The 12,324-nt window shown below is 47.3% G+C and overlaps 1 protein-coding gene across 3 annotated transcripts in view; it reads left to right on the forward strand.

Annotated features, from left to right (window-relative positions):
• The window catches only part of SLC23A2 (solute carrier family 23 member 2), a 104,052-nt gene that overhangs the window by 84,728 nt on the left and 7,000 nt on the right, over positions 1-12,324 (forward strand). For 2 of the 3 annotated variants that reach the window (XM_029915827.1, XM_029915829.1), the window contains 5 exons: positions 2,976-3,123; positions 4,257-4,362; positions 9,204-9,353; positions 9,773-9,902; positions 10,537-10,674. In XM_029915827.1, coding sequence (XP_029771687.1) covers positions 2,976-3,123; positions 4,257-4,362; positions 9,204-9,353; positions 9,773-9,902; positions 10,537-10,674 — 672 coding nt within the window. The remainder of the gene's footprint in view (positions 1-2,975; positions 3,124-4,256; positions 4,363-9,203; positions 9,354-9,772; positions 9,903-10,536; positions 10,675-12,324) is intronic. The other variant, XM_029915828.1, reaches the window with a different exon arrangement.

Here is a 12,324-nt window from a genome sequence, read left to right on the forward strand (position 1 = left end):
GAGAATATTAAGATTGGGTCAAAGAAAACTGTTCCAAGCGTGTAAATGGCAGTGATTTGGGCAGTTAGTTGTGCCTTATATGGTTGACACATTTATACTTTACAATATTTTCTTTCTAAAATAACCGTCTGGAGGTGCCTGGGTGGCTCAGGCAGCTAAGCCGCTGACTCTTGATTTCAGCTCAGGTCAGGATCTCAGTTTGTGAGTTTAGAGACTGGAGTTGTGCTCTGTGCTACAGTGCGGAGCCTGCTTGGGATTCTCTCTCTCTCTCTGGCCCTCTTCCACTTGCTCTCTCTCTCAAAAATTAAAAAAAAATTTTTTTTAAATAAGCTTCTCACCAGATCCTATGGTCTAACTAGGTATTTATGTATGCATTGTGGGCTGTTTGCTAGAGCACAGATTAGCAAGACTGGGCGGGCCTTGAGGAGCAGCAGCTGCGCATGTGCCGAGAGACCCAAGAGATTTCCCCGGGGTCTCCCAGGGCCCCTGTGTGAGGAGGCACGACCGGGTCCTTGGTGTGGTGAGGGCAGCAGGTGCCACCAGGCTCCTCCTCCCAGCAGCCCTTACCTGCGCCGCAGCGCCACACGTAAAAAGCCACCCCCAGCGACTGCACCCTGACAGTTTGGCTTCACCTGGAGACAGGTTTTCAGGCGTCTGTGAAGTAACAACATACGTTAGGTGTTGTAGTTAAAGGGAGACGTGAGATAACAGTTAAGAGCAAAGCTGGAAGCCAACGAGACGCATACACAGATGCGTTCTTGTGCAGGCACGCGTGGTTGCCTCTTGAACAACAGGAGGCGGTGTGGGGAGGTCGTGGCACCCCATCCCCGCCAGTCGAAAATCCACATACAACTTTTTTCCCCAAAACTTAACTACTGAGAGCCTACTGTGACTGGAAGCCTTACTAATAACATACACAGTCCATTAACACATATTTTGTATGTTACATGTTTTATATATTCTTATAAAAAATCTAGAGAAAAAATGTTATTAAGAAAACCATAAGAAAAAGTTCGTTTGTGGGGTGCCTGGGTGGCTCAGTCGGTTAAGCATCCGGCTTCAGCTCAGGTTCTATCTCACAGTTCATGGGTTCGGGCCCCGCATCAGGCTCTGTGCTGACAGCTCGCTCAGAGCCTGGAGCCTGCTTCAGATTCTGTGTCTCCCCATCTCTCTGACCCTCCCCTGCTCATGCTGTCTGTCTGTCTGTCTCTCTCTCTCTAAAATAAATAAAAACAGTTAAAAGAAAATTTAAATTCATTTGCAGTACTGTATGTTGGAGGGGGGAAACCACAAATTAGCAGATTAGTGCATTTATATATATGTAAATGATCAAAGGAAAAAGGATAAAAAATTTAGAAGATTGCAGATTCAAAATATTGAAGTAGATGGAATAAAGGTTTTAAAAATCAAATTGAAGGGCTGCAGGCAAAAGGGGAAAAGTAAGAAAACAGCAATGAGACTAAGAAAATAAAAGGCAATTTCTGAAGAAACAGTAAATGGCAAAATAAGGATCCCTTCCCCTCCCCAGATCAGGACCCTAAAACAAAACCACAATGCTATGTCAGTAATAAGGTGACTATATAAGAGATTATTTAGAAAATACAAAATGTGGCAAGATAGAGAAATCACCGGCACGAAGAAAATCGGCATGAAAAAAATCTGCTCTAAACCCAGCCAGAGGCACAATGTTGGCCAAGCACGCCCCTCTCTGCTCCCGGGCGGGAGGGAGCGGCTCCGCCCTCACACCATATTCTGCACACCTGACTTCACATGTCCTGTGTCCTCTTTCTCCTCCCAAACCCGAGGTTGTTCCCGTTACAAACCCCAGGCCCACGCTGTATGGCTTGTGCAGCCTCTCCCAGACCTGCCTTCCCCATGCCGCCTCCCTCCTGCAGGGCACCCGCCAGTCCTGTGCACCCTCCCCAGAGCCTCTGGACAGCAGCTCAGCCCCTTCCTAACCTGTCCTTGCGACCGGTGTGCGTCACCTGTGTTTGAAGTCTGTTTTAACTGCTTTAGATCTCTCTGCGTCCGGATGCCCCAACTACTGTTGGCCTCTGGCACAAGACCATTTAATGCATCTCTGTCACCATGCTTCCTACTAGTGACTGCATTGTAACTAATGGTTCAGAGAAGTAAGCCACATTATCAGAGTCTCTTTTTAAAAGTAAAAGTTTCTCATAATATCTATATTAAATAAGATTCATGGCTTTTTTTTTTTTTAATGTGCTGTTAGCACAGAGCTAGACATGGGGCTCAAACTCATGAAACCATGAGATCATGACCAGAGCTGAAATCAGGAGTCAGACACTTCATCAGCTGAGCAATGCATTAGGCACCCTAAGATCCACAGCTTTCAATATCCAAATAATATAAAAGGAAAAAAAAAACGAATGTAGAATTAATTAAACCCAGATATTCAAAATAAAGTGACCTGGGGACTTATCTTTGCTTTCTTAAAGGAAACTATTTAATTTTCTATAACCTGGTTTACCTAAAAAAGTGTTGATGTTACATTGGAGGACTAACTATCTTGTGCTGAGCTTTACTGCTGGGATTTAAATTTAACTGGTGACTTTGCACTGCTTTTTCATTTAATGCCAAGATCCCCATTATTTTGTGCTTTGCTGTGCACGGTAGGGTCAAAACTCCTCTTCATACAAATATCCTATCCTCTCAGGAATTCCTGTCCCAGCAGGCTGTGTTAGATTGTACTTTAGACAGGGAGTGTGGCTTTGAAGCAGGAAGAGAAGCACTTGCCTCTTCTTCTTTTTAGCCAAATACTTTCTTTTTAATAAAGATGCAGAGCAGACCAATCCTGGTGATGGCCGTCTTCATCCAACTCTGGAAACTGTCCCCAGGCATCTAGTAATATTTAAAAATAAATACATTTTTCCATGAGCCTCAAAACCTGAGTCTGTCGTGTAGAGTCCTCTGAGATCCTGATCACTTTTGCCGGCTCCGTTTCCTTTCCGTAGTTCAGTGGGGACTGCCCACCGTCTCCGCAGCTGGCGTCATCGGCATGCTCAGCGCCGTCGTTGCCAGTATCATCGAGTCTATTGGGGACTATTACGCCTGTGCTAGGCTGTCCTGCGCCCCGCCGCCTCCCATCCATGCGATAAACAGGTACGTTCCCGAGAAACTTGAGTTCTTCGTTGGGCCCAGTGCCTCCTTACTTGGCCCTGTGGTTAATCGTGGAGAAGAAAGTGAGACTTTCAGCTTGGATGCAGCTGAGCATCAGGGCTCTTTATTGGTTGTTTGTCTTTGGACAAGTCCCTGCCCCCATTTTGCTCTCCTTTTCCTCATCTGTAGCGTGGAGCGCCATCCCCACAGTGACCGTCACACAGGTTCTCTTTCTGCGATCATGCCAGACCTTAAACTCGCCAGAACAGAGACGAGACACTGCCCTTTTTCTTTGCTTGATTTGGGGTCAAGGTTGTGTTTTCTTTTTGATTTCTCGTTTGCCTTACCGTTCTTAAGGGTAAATGCTGTATCGTCTGTTCACAGTCACAAGTCATAGAGAGGCCAGAAGAGCAGGAATAGGTGAAGTTTGTGGTATCTAGAGACTTACAGCAATGAGGTTTATCCTCTCAGCACACCTGGGCTTCATGTTCTGGATGCTAGGAGTGAACTGGATGCACTGGGACAGCAGAGAAGAGCCCAGAAGCCTCCCCTGCGGAGCCAGCTGTTGCCTTCCGGAAGGGATTACGTATGATGAGGTCCAGTGGGCTATGTCTTAGCATGTCTTGCTTTGATTCTGTTAGCGCTCACAGCCCTGGTTCTCACAGCCTTCTCCACGGGCGCTGCATATGATTGAGCTACTTATATATTGATTCTTTAAAAAGTTCCAGTGTCGACACAATTACAGAGCATTTCCTTTCTGGTGAAACTGAATTAATAGTAGAGGAATCAAATCCGTGAACAGTCCAAACTTGTCTCCGATTCCAACAAATGGCCCTGTTTTCTGGCTAAAAACCTTTTGTTTGGAATGATTTTTAAACACTTGTGTCTACTGTGTGGCTCACAGAAGTGCTTCTCACAGTTGAATGAACTTGGGGGGATCCTGTTAAAATGCAGGCTCTACTTGAACAGGTCTGGGAGGGGTGGCCTGCCTCTGTCCTTCTAACCCTTCCCAGGAGTATAGAGGCTCCCCCCCACCTGTGCACACCGCCCTTGGGTTACAGCCACTTAGAGCGTTTTTCAGAGTGTTACCCCCATTGAATGAATGTTTTTCTTTCCCTCATTCCTTTATGTTTTAGGGGGATTTTCGTGGAGGGTCTCTCCTGTGTTCTCGATGGCATATTTGGTACTGGGAATGGCTCTACTTCATCCAGTCCCAACATTGGAGTTTTGGGAATTACTAAGGTACAGATATTTTTCTAATTAAATGGTTGGGCCTCTTAGTGTTAATCCATTTCATCATTTGGTCTAAACCACTGTGTATTCCAAAAGGAAGGCTTCCGATTCTGAGATCATCTCCCCGCCCTGCTCCCCAGTCTTTTCTCGTTGATGGATTTCTGGGATGCTGATGGAGGTCGTCTTCCTTGGCTGCCCGGGTAGCCAGGCACTCAGGGTTATCATTCCTTTGTGCATTCTACAAATACTAATACCCCAACCCTGTGCCAGGCGGTTCTAGACACTTGGGATGTGTCAGTGAATTAAAAAAATGAGCAAGCACCCAAACAGGGCAGTGGAGGGAGCGATGGAGATGGACATTCGGGTCAGGGCCACAGTCAGCGTGAATCAGCAAGGCGGCTGGGGCAGGAGTGCGGGGTGGTGAGAGCAGATGGCATCCTCCAGGTAAGAGGACCAAGTCATGCAGGCCCCGTAAGCTGCCAGAGACAGGAGAAGGGGGTGCCCTGGGCTGTGGCTCTTTCAGGGTATTTTTTTAAGGCTCACTTTGGCTGTTATGAAGAGAGTGGACCTCGGGGTCAAGGGAGGAGGTGGAAATGAGACAGCACTAGTTCGAGATGTGAGATGATGCCAGTCCTTAGAGGAAAAACTCAATCTTACAGTAAAGAATTAATGTGATTTTCAGACCATAGCACCAGAGTCCTTCTCTTTCAGATGAGATCTGATTTGGAGTTAGTGGATTTGACAAGCTACAGCAGGTCCCCCAGACTGAGCGGGGCCTGGGTCCAGAGTCTGACAACCCCCCCCCACCCCCGCCTCCAAATAGACACATGATCTGGGCCTGCCCCACCCCACAGTCCAGCTTCTGTAAGCAGCCTGCTCCTGGGCCTTCCGGACTTATTACTAAACTCTGTATCCCAGCCACCCTGGGCCGAGTACACTGTCTGTCGGGCTCGAATGTGCCTGTGCCCCAGCTGCTCTATGCTGGGCAGCTAGAGATGGTTAGAGCCTGCTCACGTCCTGGATGGCCGGCGTGAGCCACAGGTCCCCCTCACCTAACCCTCTGTCCTGAGAATTTAGGGGTGAGCTGCAGCCTTCTACAGCTATCTGACCTCTGTAAAATTAGAAATCTCCCCACCCCCCGTGCAAGATTCTATAACCAGATCAAAAGAAACCAGACACCAAGTTTGGTTAATCCTGACTGCAGATCCAGGTGAAAGGAGGCACAGTGCACAGCCGACCTGTTTCCTGTAAGTGGGCGGGGCTGTTATAGAGCTCCAGCTCGGGGGCGCACATGGCCCTGCCTGGTCCTCCTCACAGGCCCTGTCCTCCTGGTCCTCCTCACAGCTCTGCTGGGTCCTGTCACACCCGTGGTAGAAGCAGGTGCCGAACACACAGAGCTAACGGCCGTCCTTCTCTTTAGCTAGTTTGCTGCCATGCCCTGGTGGATCTATAACCAATCTGAGCTATCCTAGTAGTAAAATTGTTGTGGATGGAGGGGCTGTTAGGACAAAACAGCTTACCAAGCCAGCTCCCTTTCTGCACCCCTTTAAGATGGATCCTCACATAACTTAACCAGGGTCCCTGTAGGGAGTAGGTGGTGCCCATAGGGGTTTCCTTCTGAAATGGGACTGAGGTGGTTTGGGGAATAATTATCTTTGTTATAGTTCGAATGGTGCCAGTTTATTCTGAAAAGGCAACCTGCCAGCACTTTTTAATGTGCTAATTGATCTCTCTGAATCCCGTTGTACTACTATCCCCAGGCAAGGGCGGCATCCATTCAGGGGCCTGGAATTGGCTTTCATTGTTCTGACTTCACAAGGGGGATAATTGAGCCGTCTGCACAGCTGCATTGGGGTGGGAAATGGGACTTGGAGCAGAAGTTTCTTTTTGGCCCCAGCAGTACAGCCGATGGAAGGTCCCTGCTCCAGGATAAAGGAGGCATGCGTTGGAGGCTGTGTTCTCATCCGGCTGAAGGATTTGGGACAAGTCACTTTTCTGAGAACTCTCAGCTCTGAAACCCTACAATTCTAGATCAGATCTGTGCCATCCAGTTTAATGGTACCTACATGTGGCTCTTTTAAGTTAGTTGAAATGACAAATTCAGTTCCTCAGTTGCACTAGCCCCATTTCAGGGGCTCACCAGTCACATGTGCTTAGTGGCTGTCAGTGGGCAGCACCGATATAGGACATTTCCCTTCTTCTGGAAAGTTCTGGGGGGCAGCACTGGTCTTGGCCATTGTGTCAGACCACCAGGGCCTGTAGAAAGAGGGTGAACTCTGGTTCTACCAAAGGATCTGTCTTCATTTCCTGGCAGCTCTGACCTTTGTTATCCTGCATCCAGTTGTGACATTCCCTGTATGTGGCAGCGCTGACCTGAGTAGTTGAGGCTGCCAGCTACCCTATTGTGTTCAGAAGCCCTCGGGTTGGATTCCATGAACAGACTTCTCTGCTGAGTGTGTTCCAGTGTCTGTCCCACAGAGCGGGGTGGCATGTCGGGGTGTGAGGTGGCTGTTTTGAATTCCAGCCCTGGTCCCATCCCTTTGTCCCAGTGTAACTGACCATGGTCAGGTTACACCACCTGCCTGAGTGAGGTCTATAAAGCCAGGCATTATGATGATGTAATGCACTTAGCATAGTCTGGTATGTAGCTACACGGTAAGCACCAGGTAGCATCCTTGTTTGATATTTAGCCCTACGTTTGTTTCTGGGGACAGAACAAACACCACCTCCTCTCCTCTCTTTGGAGGTGCCCAGAGGAAGATCCTTTCCCCTCAGCTGCATTCCACACTGTTGAAGACTTTGGAAAGTCAGAAATGTAGTGTCAATATTTTGATGGCCCTATAGGCACAGTCAGAGTTAAGAAAGAAGCCAGCACTGAGGCAAGAAAGAGATTCCAGGGAGCCGGCGGCAGGGAGGGAGAGGCAAAAGGCTCCATGTACTCCGCACCAGGAGGACAGGGATTCGGGCTGTGTTTCTGGTGTTTTAAACAGAAGCATATAATAGGCACTCGGTTAATAGTCCTTGAACAGGAGAATGGCTTGGTTGCTGCCTGTTTGTTTGCTTGTTTGTTTTGAGCATCTAAGGCAGATCAGCCTTCCATGCACAGTCTTTATAGATTTATTGTTTCAGGGGCACCTGGATGGCTCAGTCGGTTAAGTGTCCAACTTTGGTTCATCAGGTCATGATTTCACGGTTTGTGGGTTTGAGCTCCACATTGGACTCTATGCTTACCACTTGCTCAGAGCCTGGAGCCTGCTTCGGATTCTGTGTCTCCTTATCTCTTTGCCCTTCCCCACTCATGCGCTGTCTCACTCTAGCTCTCAAAAAAAAAAATAAATTTTAAAAAACAAGAAAAAAAAAGATTTATTGTTTCAAGCATCCCTGGCGCCAGCCTTGCCCTCCCCCTTGTGCATCTGACCTGCTGGGAAGTGGGCTCTGCACAGGTGGCTCCCTGTACCTAGATGCTCTTCCTCCAGGGAACTCTCACTCATCCCTCCCCAGCTCCTCAGAGCTCTTCCTCCCTGCTCGGTGCCCACACAGCATGACCATTGCAGCAGTGCAGTTATCTGATCGTAAGTTTGTGTCTTACTCATCTTTGTATTCCCCTCCCCCTCTGGTCTAACAAGTGCTTGCACATAGTAGTTGCTAAAAATGTTTGCTGAAAAACAGCAGGCTTCCTTATCATACAGTGCAGCCAAGCGGAAGTCATTTCTGCTCAGTTCTCCAGTTGATGTACCCTTTTTACTGCTTCCCTGCCCTAATGACATGTGGGGGGAGTGGTAGATTCTAAGAGTGGAGCCTGGGCTCCAGGGTCAGCGGTGCCTGTTTGTAGCCAGCCAGCCAGCCCTTCATTGGCTCAGTTAGATCCTACTCTGATTTCTTTTTAATGTCTATTTTTCAGAGAGAGACAGAGACAGAGAATGAATGGGCGAGGTGTAGACAGAGAGGGAGACACAGAATCCGAAGCAGGCCCCAGGCTCCAGGCTGTCAGCATAGAGCCTGATGCGGGGCTCAGACTCAAGAACGCTAAAGTTGGACTTTTAACTGACTGAGCCACCCAGGCGTCCCAACTCTACTCTGATTCTTAACCACCTGACTTTTGGGCCCTTTGAGATGCTGTTGGGAGCTGCAGACTCGCACTGCCCAGCAGAGCTCTGTGCAGGACCCGCCAGCTGCACATTCCTGTTGAGCACTTGAAATAGTGGCTGCTGCAACTGAGGGATTAAATCTTAAATTTTATTTCATTTTATTTGAATTTAAGCAGCCTCTCCTTGCTATAAGTCATCCTTAAAGCCCTATAAATGGTCCCCAGGCACTTCTGGAACCTCTTTTATCAGTTTATGTCCTCAGGGTGTTTTCCTGGGAGAGGCAGCACACAGTGCAGGATTCTGGGAGCCTGGTGCTGGCTCCACATCCCAAAACCTGGGTAGGCTAGGCAGAAGTTCCTAGAAGGCAGACATCAGGTTGAACAGATAAAGAAGAGACCATGTGAGAAATGTTATGATGGTTCTGCAGAGGCCCAGTGTTAGGGGGCAGGCCCTTGGAATCAAGGAAGGCTTTTAAGAGGAGGTGGTGTTTAGTTTAGAAGGATGTGTCTGGCACCGGCCAGAAGGAGGATATGAGAAAGAGTGTTCCAGGTAGACAGGCCTGGGGATGCCTAAGAAAAGGAGTTTTATTTCCTGAGCACCAGAGGATTGAAGGGGAGAGCCTTGACCTCCCAAATCACTGTGAGAAAGGTCACTTGGCAGAGCAGGCAGGACACATAGGCAGAGGGAAGGCTGTCCTGAAGCCTCCTGCTGGCCATGCACCATTCAAACTGTCTTATACCTTGTCTCATTTAACCCCTAAAGCAAAAGCTCCTGGTCTTTCCTTCTCCTGCCACCCAGAGAGACCAAGTGGCTTGCCCTGGTCCACCGGTTGGAGTGGAGTGGGGGTACAGACCAGGCGGAGGTGCTGAGAATCTACACTCCTTGGCCTCCAGGCCGTGCCACCTCTCACAGGCAAGGAGAGGAGAAGGAGAGAAGGTTCCAGAAGTATTTGGGACTCTTGTCTGATTCAGGGTGTGGGGAAGATGGAGACAAAGGTGAATTGCTTTGGGGTGGGATAACTTGATAAAGGGTGATTCCAAGAACCCAGAACCGGAAGAGAAAAGCAGGAGGAAGGCTATTTTTGCATTTGACTAGAAAGTAACTGCAAAGGCATTTGCAAGCTTCCTCCAGGGAGGGGAGAAGGAAGAGGGGAGTTGGTGGGAATCTCTTTACTCTGGGTGTCCTTATAGTAATTGTGCCCTGAGAGGCATCCTCACTGTCTCTTAACCAAAAGTTTCGTAGTCTGGGGCTTTTGTCACATTTGCCCCCCGGGGGCCTGCGTGGGAATTTGTGCAGAACTGGCAGTGAGGGCCTTCTGGTGTGTTCCGCAGGTGGGCAGTCGGCGGGTGATCCAGTATGGCGCGGCCCTCATGCTGGCTCTCGGCATGATCGGGAAGTTCAGCGCCCTGTTCGCCTCCCTCCCGGATCCGGTGCTTGGCGCCCTCTTCTGTACTCTCTTTGGTAAAGTCCCATTTCCTTGAGAGCCTATTCCCTCTCCTCACTTTCACATTAGCTCAGGAATCCTTTCAGTAAGATGGAAGGCAATAATACATTTGCACTTAAAAATACATAAAAACATAAAAATGTACATCAGTCTCTGAGTTGAATTTATGTTAAAGGTAGAGCCAAATTTAGAATACTTGTGCTAGGAAAAATAAGATGACATTAATCTTAATTGGTGTTATCTAATTGATTTAACTCAGATATCTTCTCTGAATGCCCATTTACAACTGACATGATCTCTGTGCCATTCGGTTGTGATCAGGGCCCAGATCTTCGAGTGGGTTTCCCAGTTTAATTAGGATGTTTGTGTAGAGGTTTTCAGGGGCAGCCAATGTTCTTAGTATTCTGTTTGGTCTAAAGAAAGTGAATGTGATATTTGTGTCCGTGTGTGAGCTCACATGGTGCCTAGGCCAACGGTCATTTGGTTCAGAGACCCAGGTGGTCACGTTCCAACCCTGTCCGGTCACTGTTCTGTCTCCCAGCTTGTTTCTGGCAGGACAGAGAAGCGACAATGTGGGGAGTCTGTGTCTCCTCCATTGCCCATCTCTACTTGAGCTTAGTGCCACCTGCCAGCTGATGTTTTTCTCTCCAGGAATGATCACAGCTGTTGGGCTCTCCAACCTGCAGTTCATCGACTTAAATTCTTCCCGGAACCTCTTTGTGCTGGGATTTTCAATCTTCTTTGGGCTCGTCCTTCCAAGTTACCTCAGGCAGAACCCTCTCGTCACAGGTAAGGAAATTGTGTATCTGATTTGAGTCTTGCTTTGCTGCAGCTTATCTGGAAGCCCTTGGCACTTCTGGCATGAGCTGGCGTGTGCCCCTGACTCGTGTGCACCTTAAGGGCTCTTTATTTACAGGGACCCTGTCTTTTGGGAGAATGCCTGTGTACAAAACCTTTTGATTTCTCAGACTAGTGCTACATTTTATGAAAATGTAGAATTCCTCCAGCTTCATAGACTTTCAAACACATGTCTTTCTCCTGGGAGTTAATAACTACTTTGAATTCAAGATTAACCCTTGTAACATTTTTTTAATTTAATACCCTGATGTCATGAAGAATTAACAAAGGGGAATCATCTTAAGTAGCGATGGCTATTGACATTTTATGCAGAATTGGGGACCATTTTGTGTGTGTGTGTGTGTGTGTGTGTGTGTGTGTGTAATTTATATATACATATGTATATAAATTTTTTTAGGTAAAACTTCTATAACATAAAATTAACTATTTTAAAGTGAACAGTTCAATGCCATTTCAGTATGTTTACAATGTTGTGTAACTACCACCTCCATTTAGTTTCCAAAACCGTCTTCTTACCCCAAAATAAAACTCCATATCCACTAAGCAGTTAATTCCTATTCCCCCCTTCTCCCAGCCCCTGGCAACCACCAATTTGCTTTCTGTTTCTGTGGACTTGCCTGTTGTGAATATTTTACATAAATGGAATCATATAATATGTGATCTCTGGCTTCTTTCACTTAGCATACTGTTTTTGAGCTTTATATATAAATATTTCATTTCTCTTCATGCCTAATAGTATTCCATTGTGTATATATATGCCATAATCCGTTTATCCGTTTGTCCAACAACGGACACTTGGGTTGTTTCTACCCTTAGTTGTGAATAGTGAACATCGGTGTACAAGTCCAGTCAGTCCTCATCCATGGTGGTGCTGTCTGTAGGGTCACTGAACGCGGAGTGACCAAACGCTGAACTGTCCCTTCTAGGGGAGGGACAGCCGACAGCGGCGCCACTCACCCAACACAGGCGCCATCTCCCTGAGGCTCAGCGCGGCTTTCTTGCCTCGGGAGCACTAGATAGCACTTCAGCGTGACACTAGGGGCCGGTTTAAACAACTAAATCACCAATGAAAACACACAAATGGGAAACAACATGTTTGTTGTTGGCATCTCGAAGTTTCTGCTTCTTTGTGAATGACTGGGAAGGACAGGAGGATTCCTTTTGGGTTTGCAGATAAATTCTTAGTGTGAGTGTGTAGATAAATTCACAGATACAGAATCTGCTAATACTGAGGATCAGTTGGACTTGAGTACCTGCTCTCTGTTCTTTGGGGTAGAATTGCCATGTCCTACGGTAGTTCTAGATTTTTACTTTGGGAGGAACTGCCAAACTGAGTCCACCATCTAAGCTCAGAGGTTCTGTTTCTCCACACTCTTGCCAACACCGGTTATTTTCTGTTGAGGATTATTATATTTTAAATATAAGAAGTGTGTGAACTGATGACAAAGAGATTCTCACTGCTTTTTGCATTTTAATATATCACATTTTTATGAGTTTGATATACCACATTTATATAAATTCAATTGTTCCTAATTAAGGGGACCCAATCACAAATCAGTGATCCAGGATTCTGAAACCCTT

Source organism: Suricata suricatta, chromosome 12 (genome assembly GCF_006229205.1).
Source record: "Suricata suricatta isolate VVHF042 chromosome 12, meerkat_22Aug2017_6uvM2_HiC, whole genome shotgun sequence".
Taxonomy (NCBI): Eukaryota; Metazoa; Chordata; class Mammalia; order Carnivora; family Herpestidae; genus Suricata; species Suricata suricatta.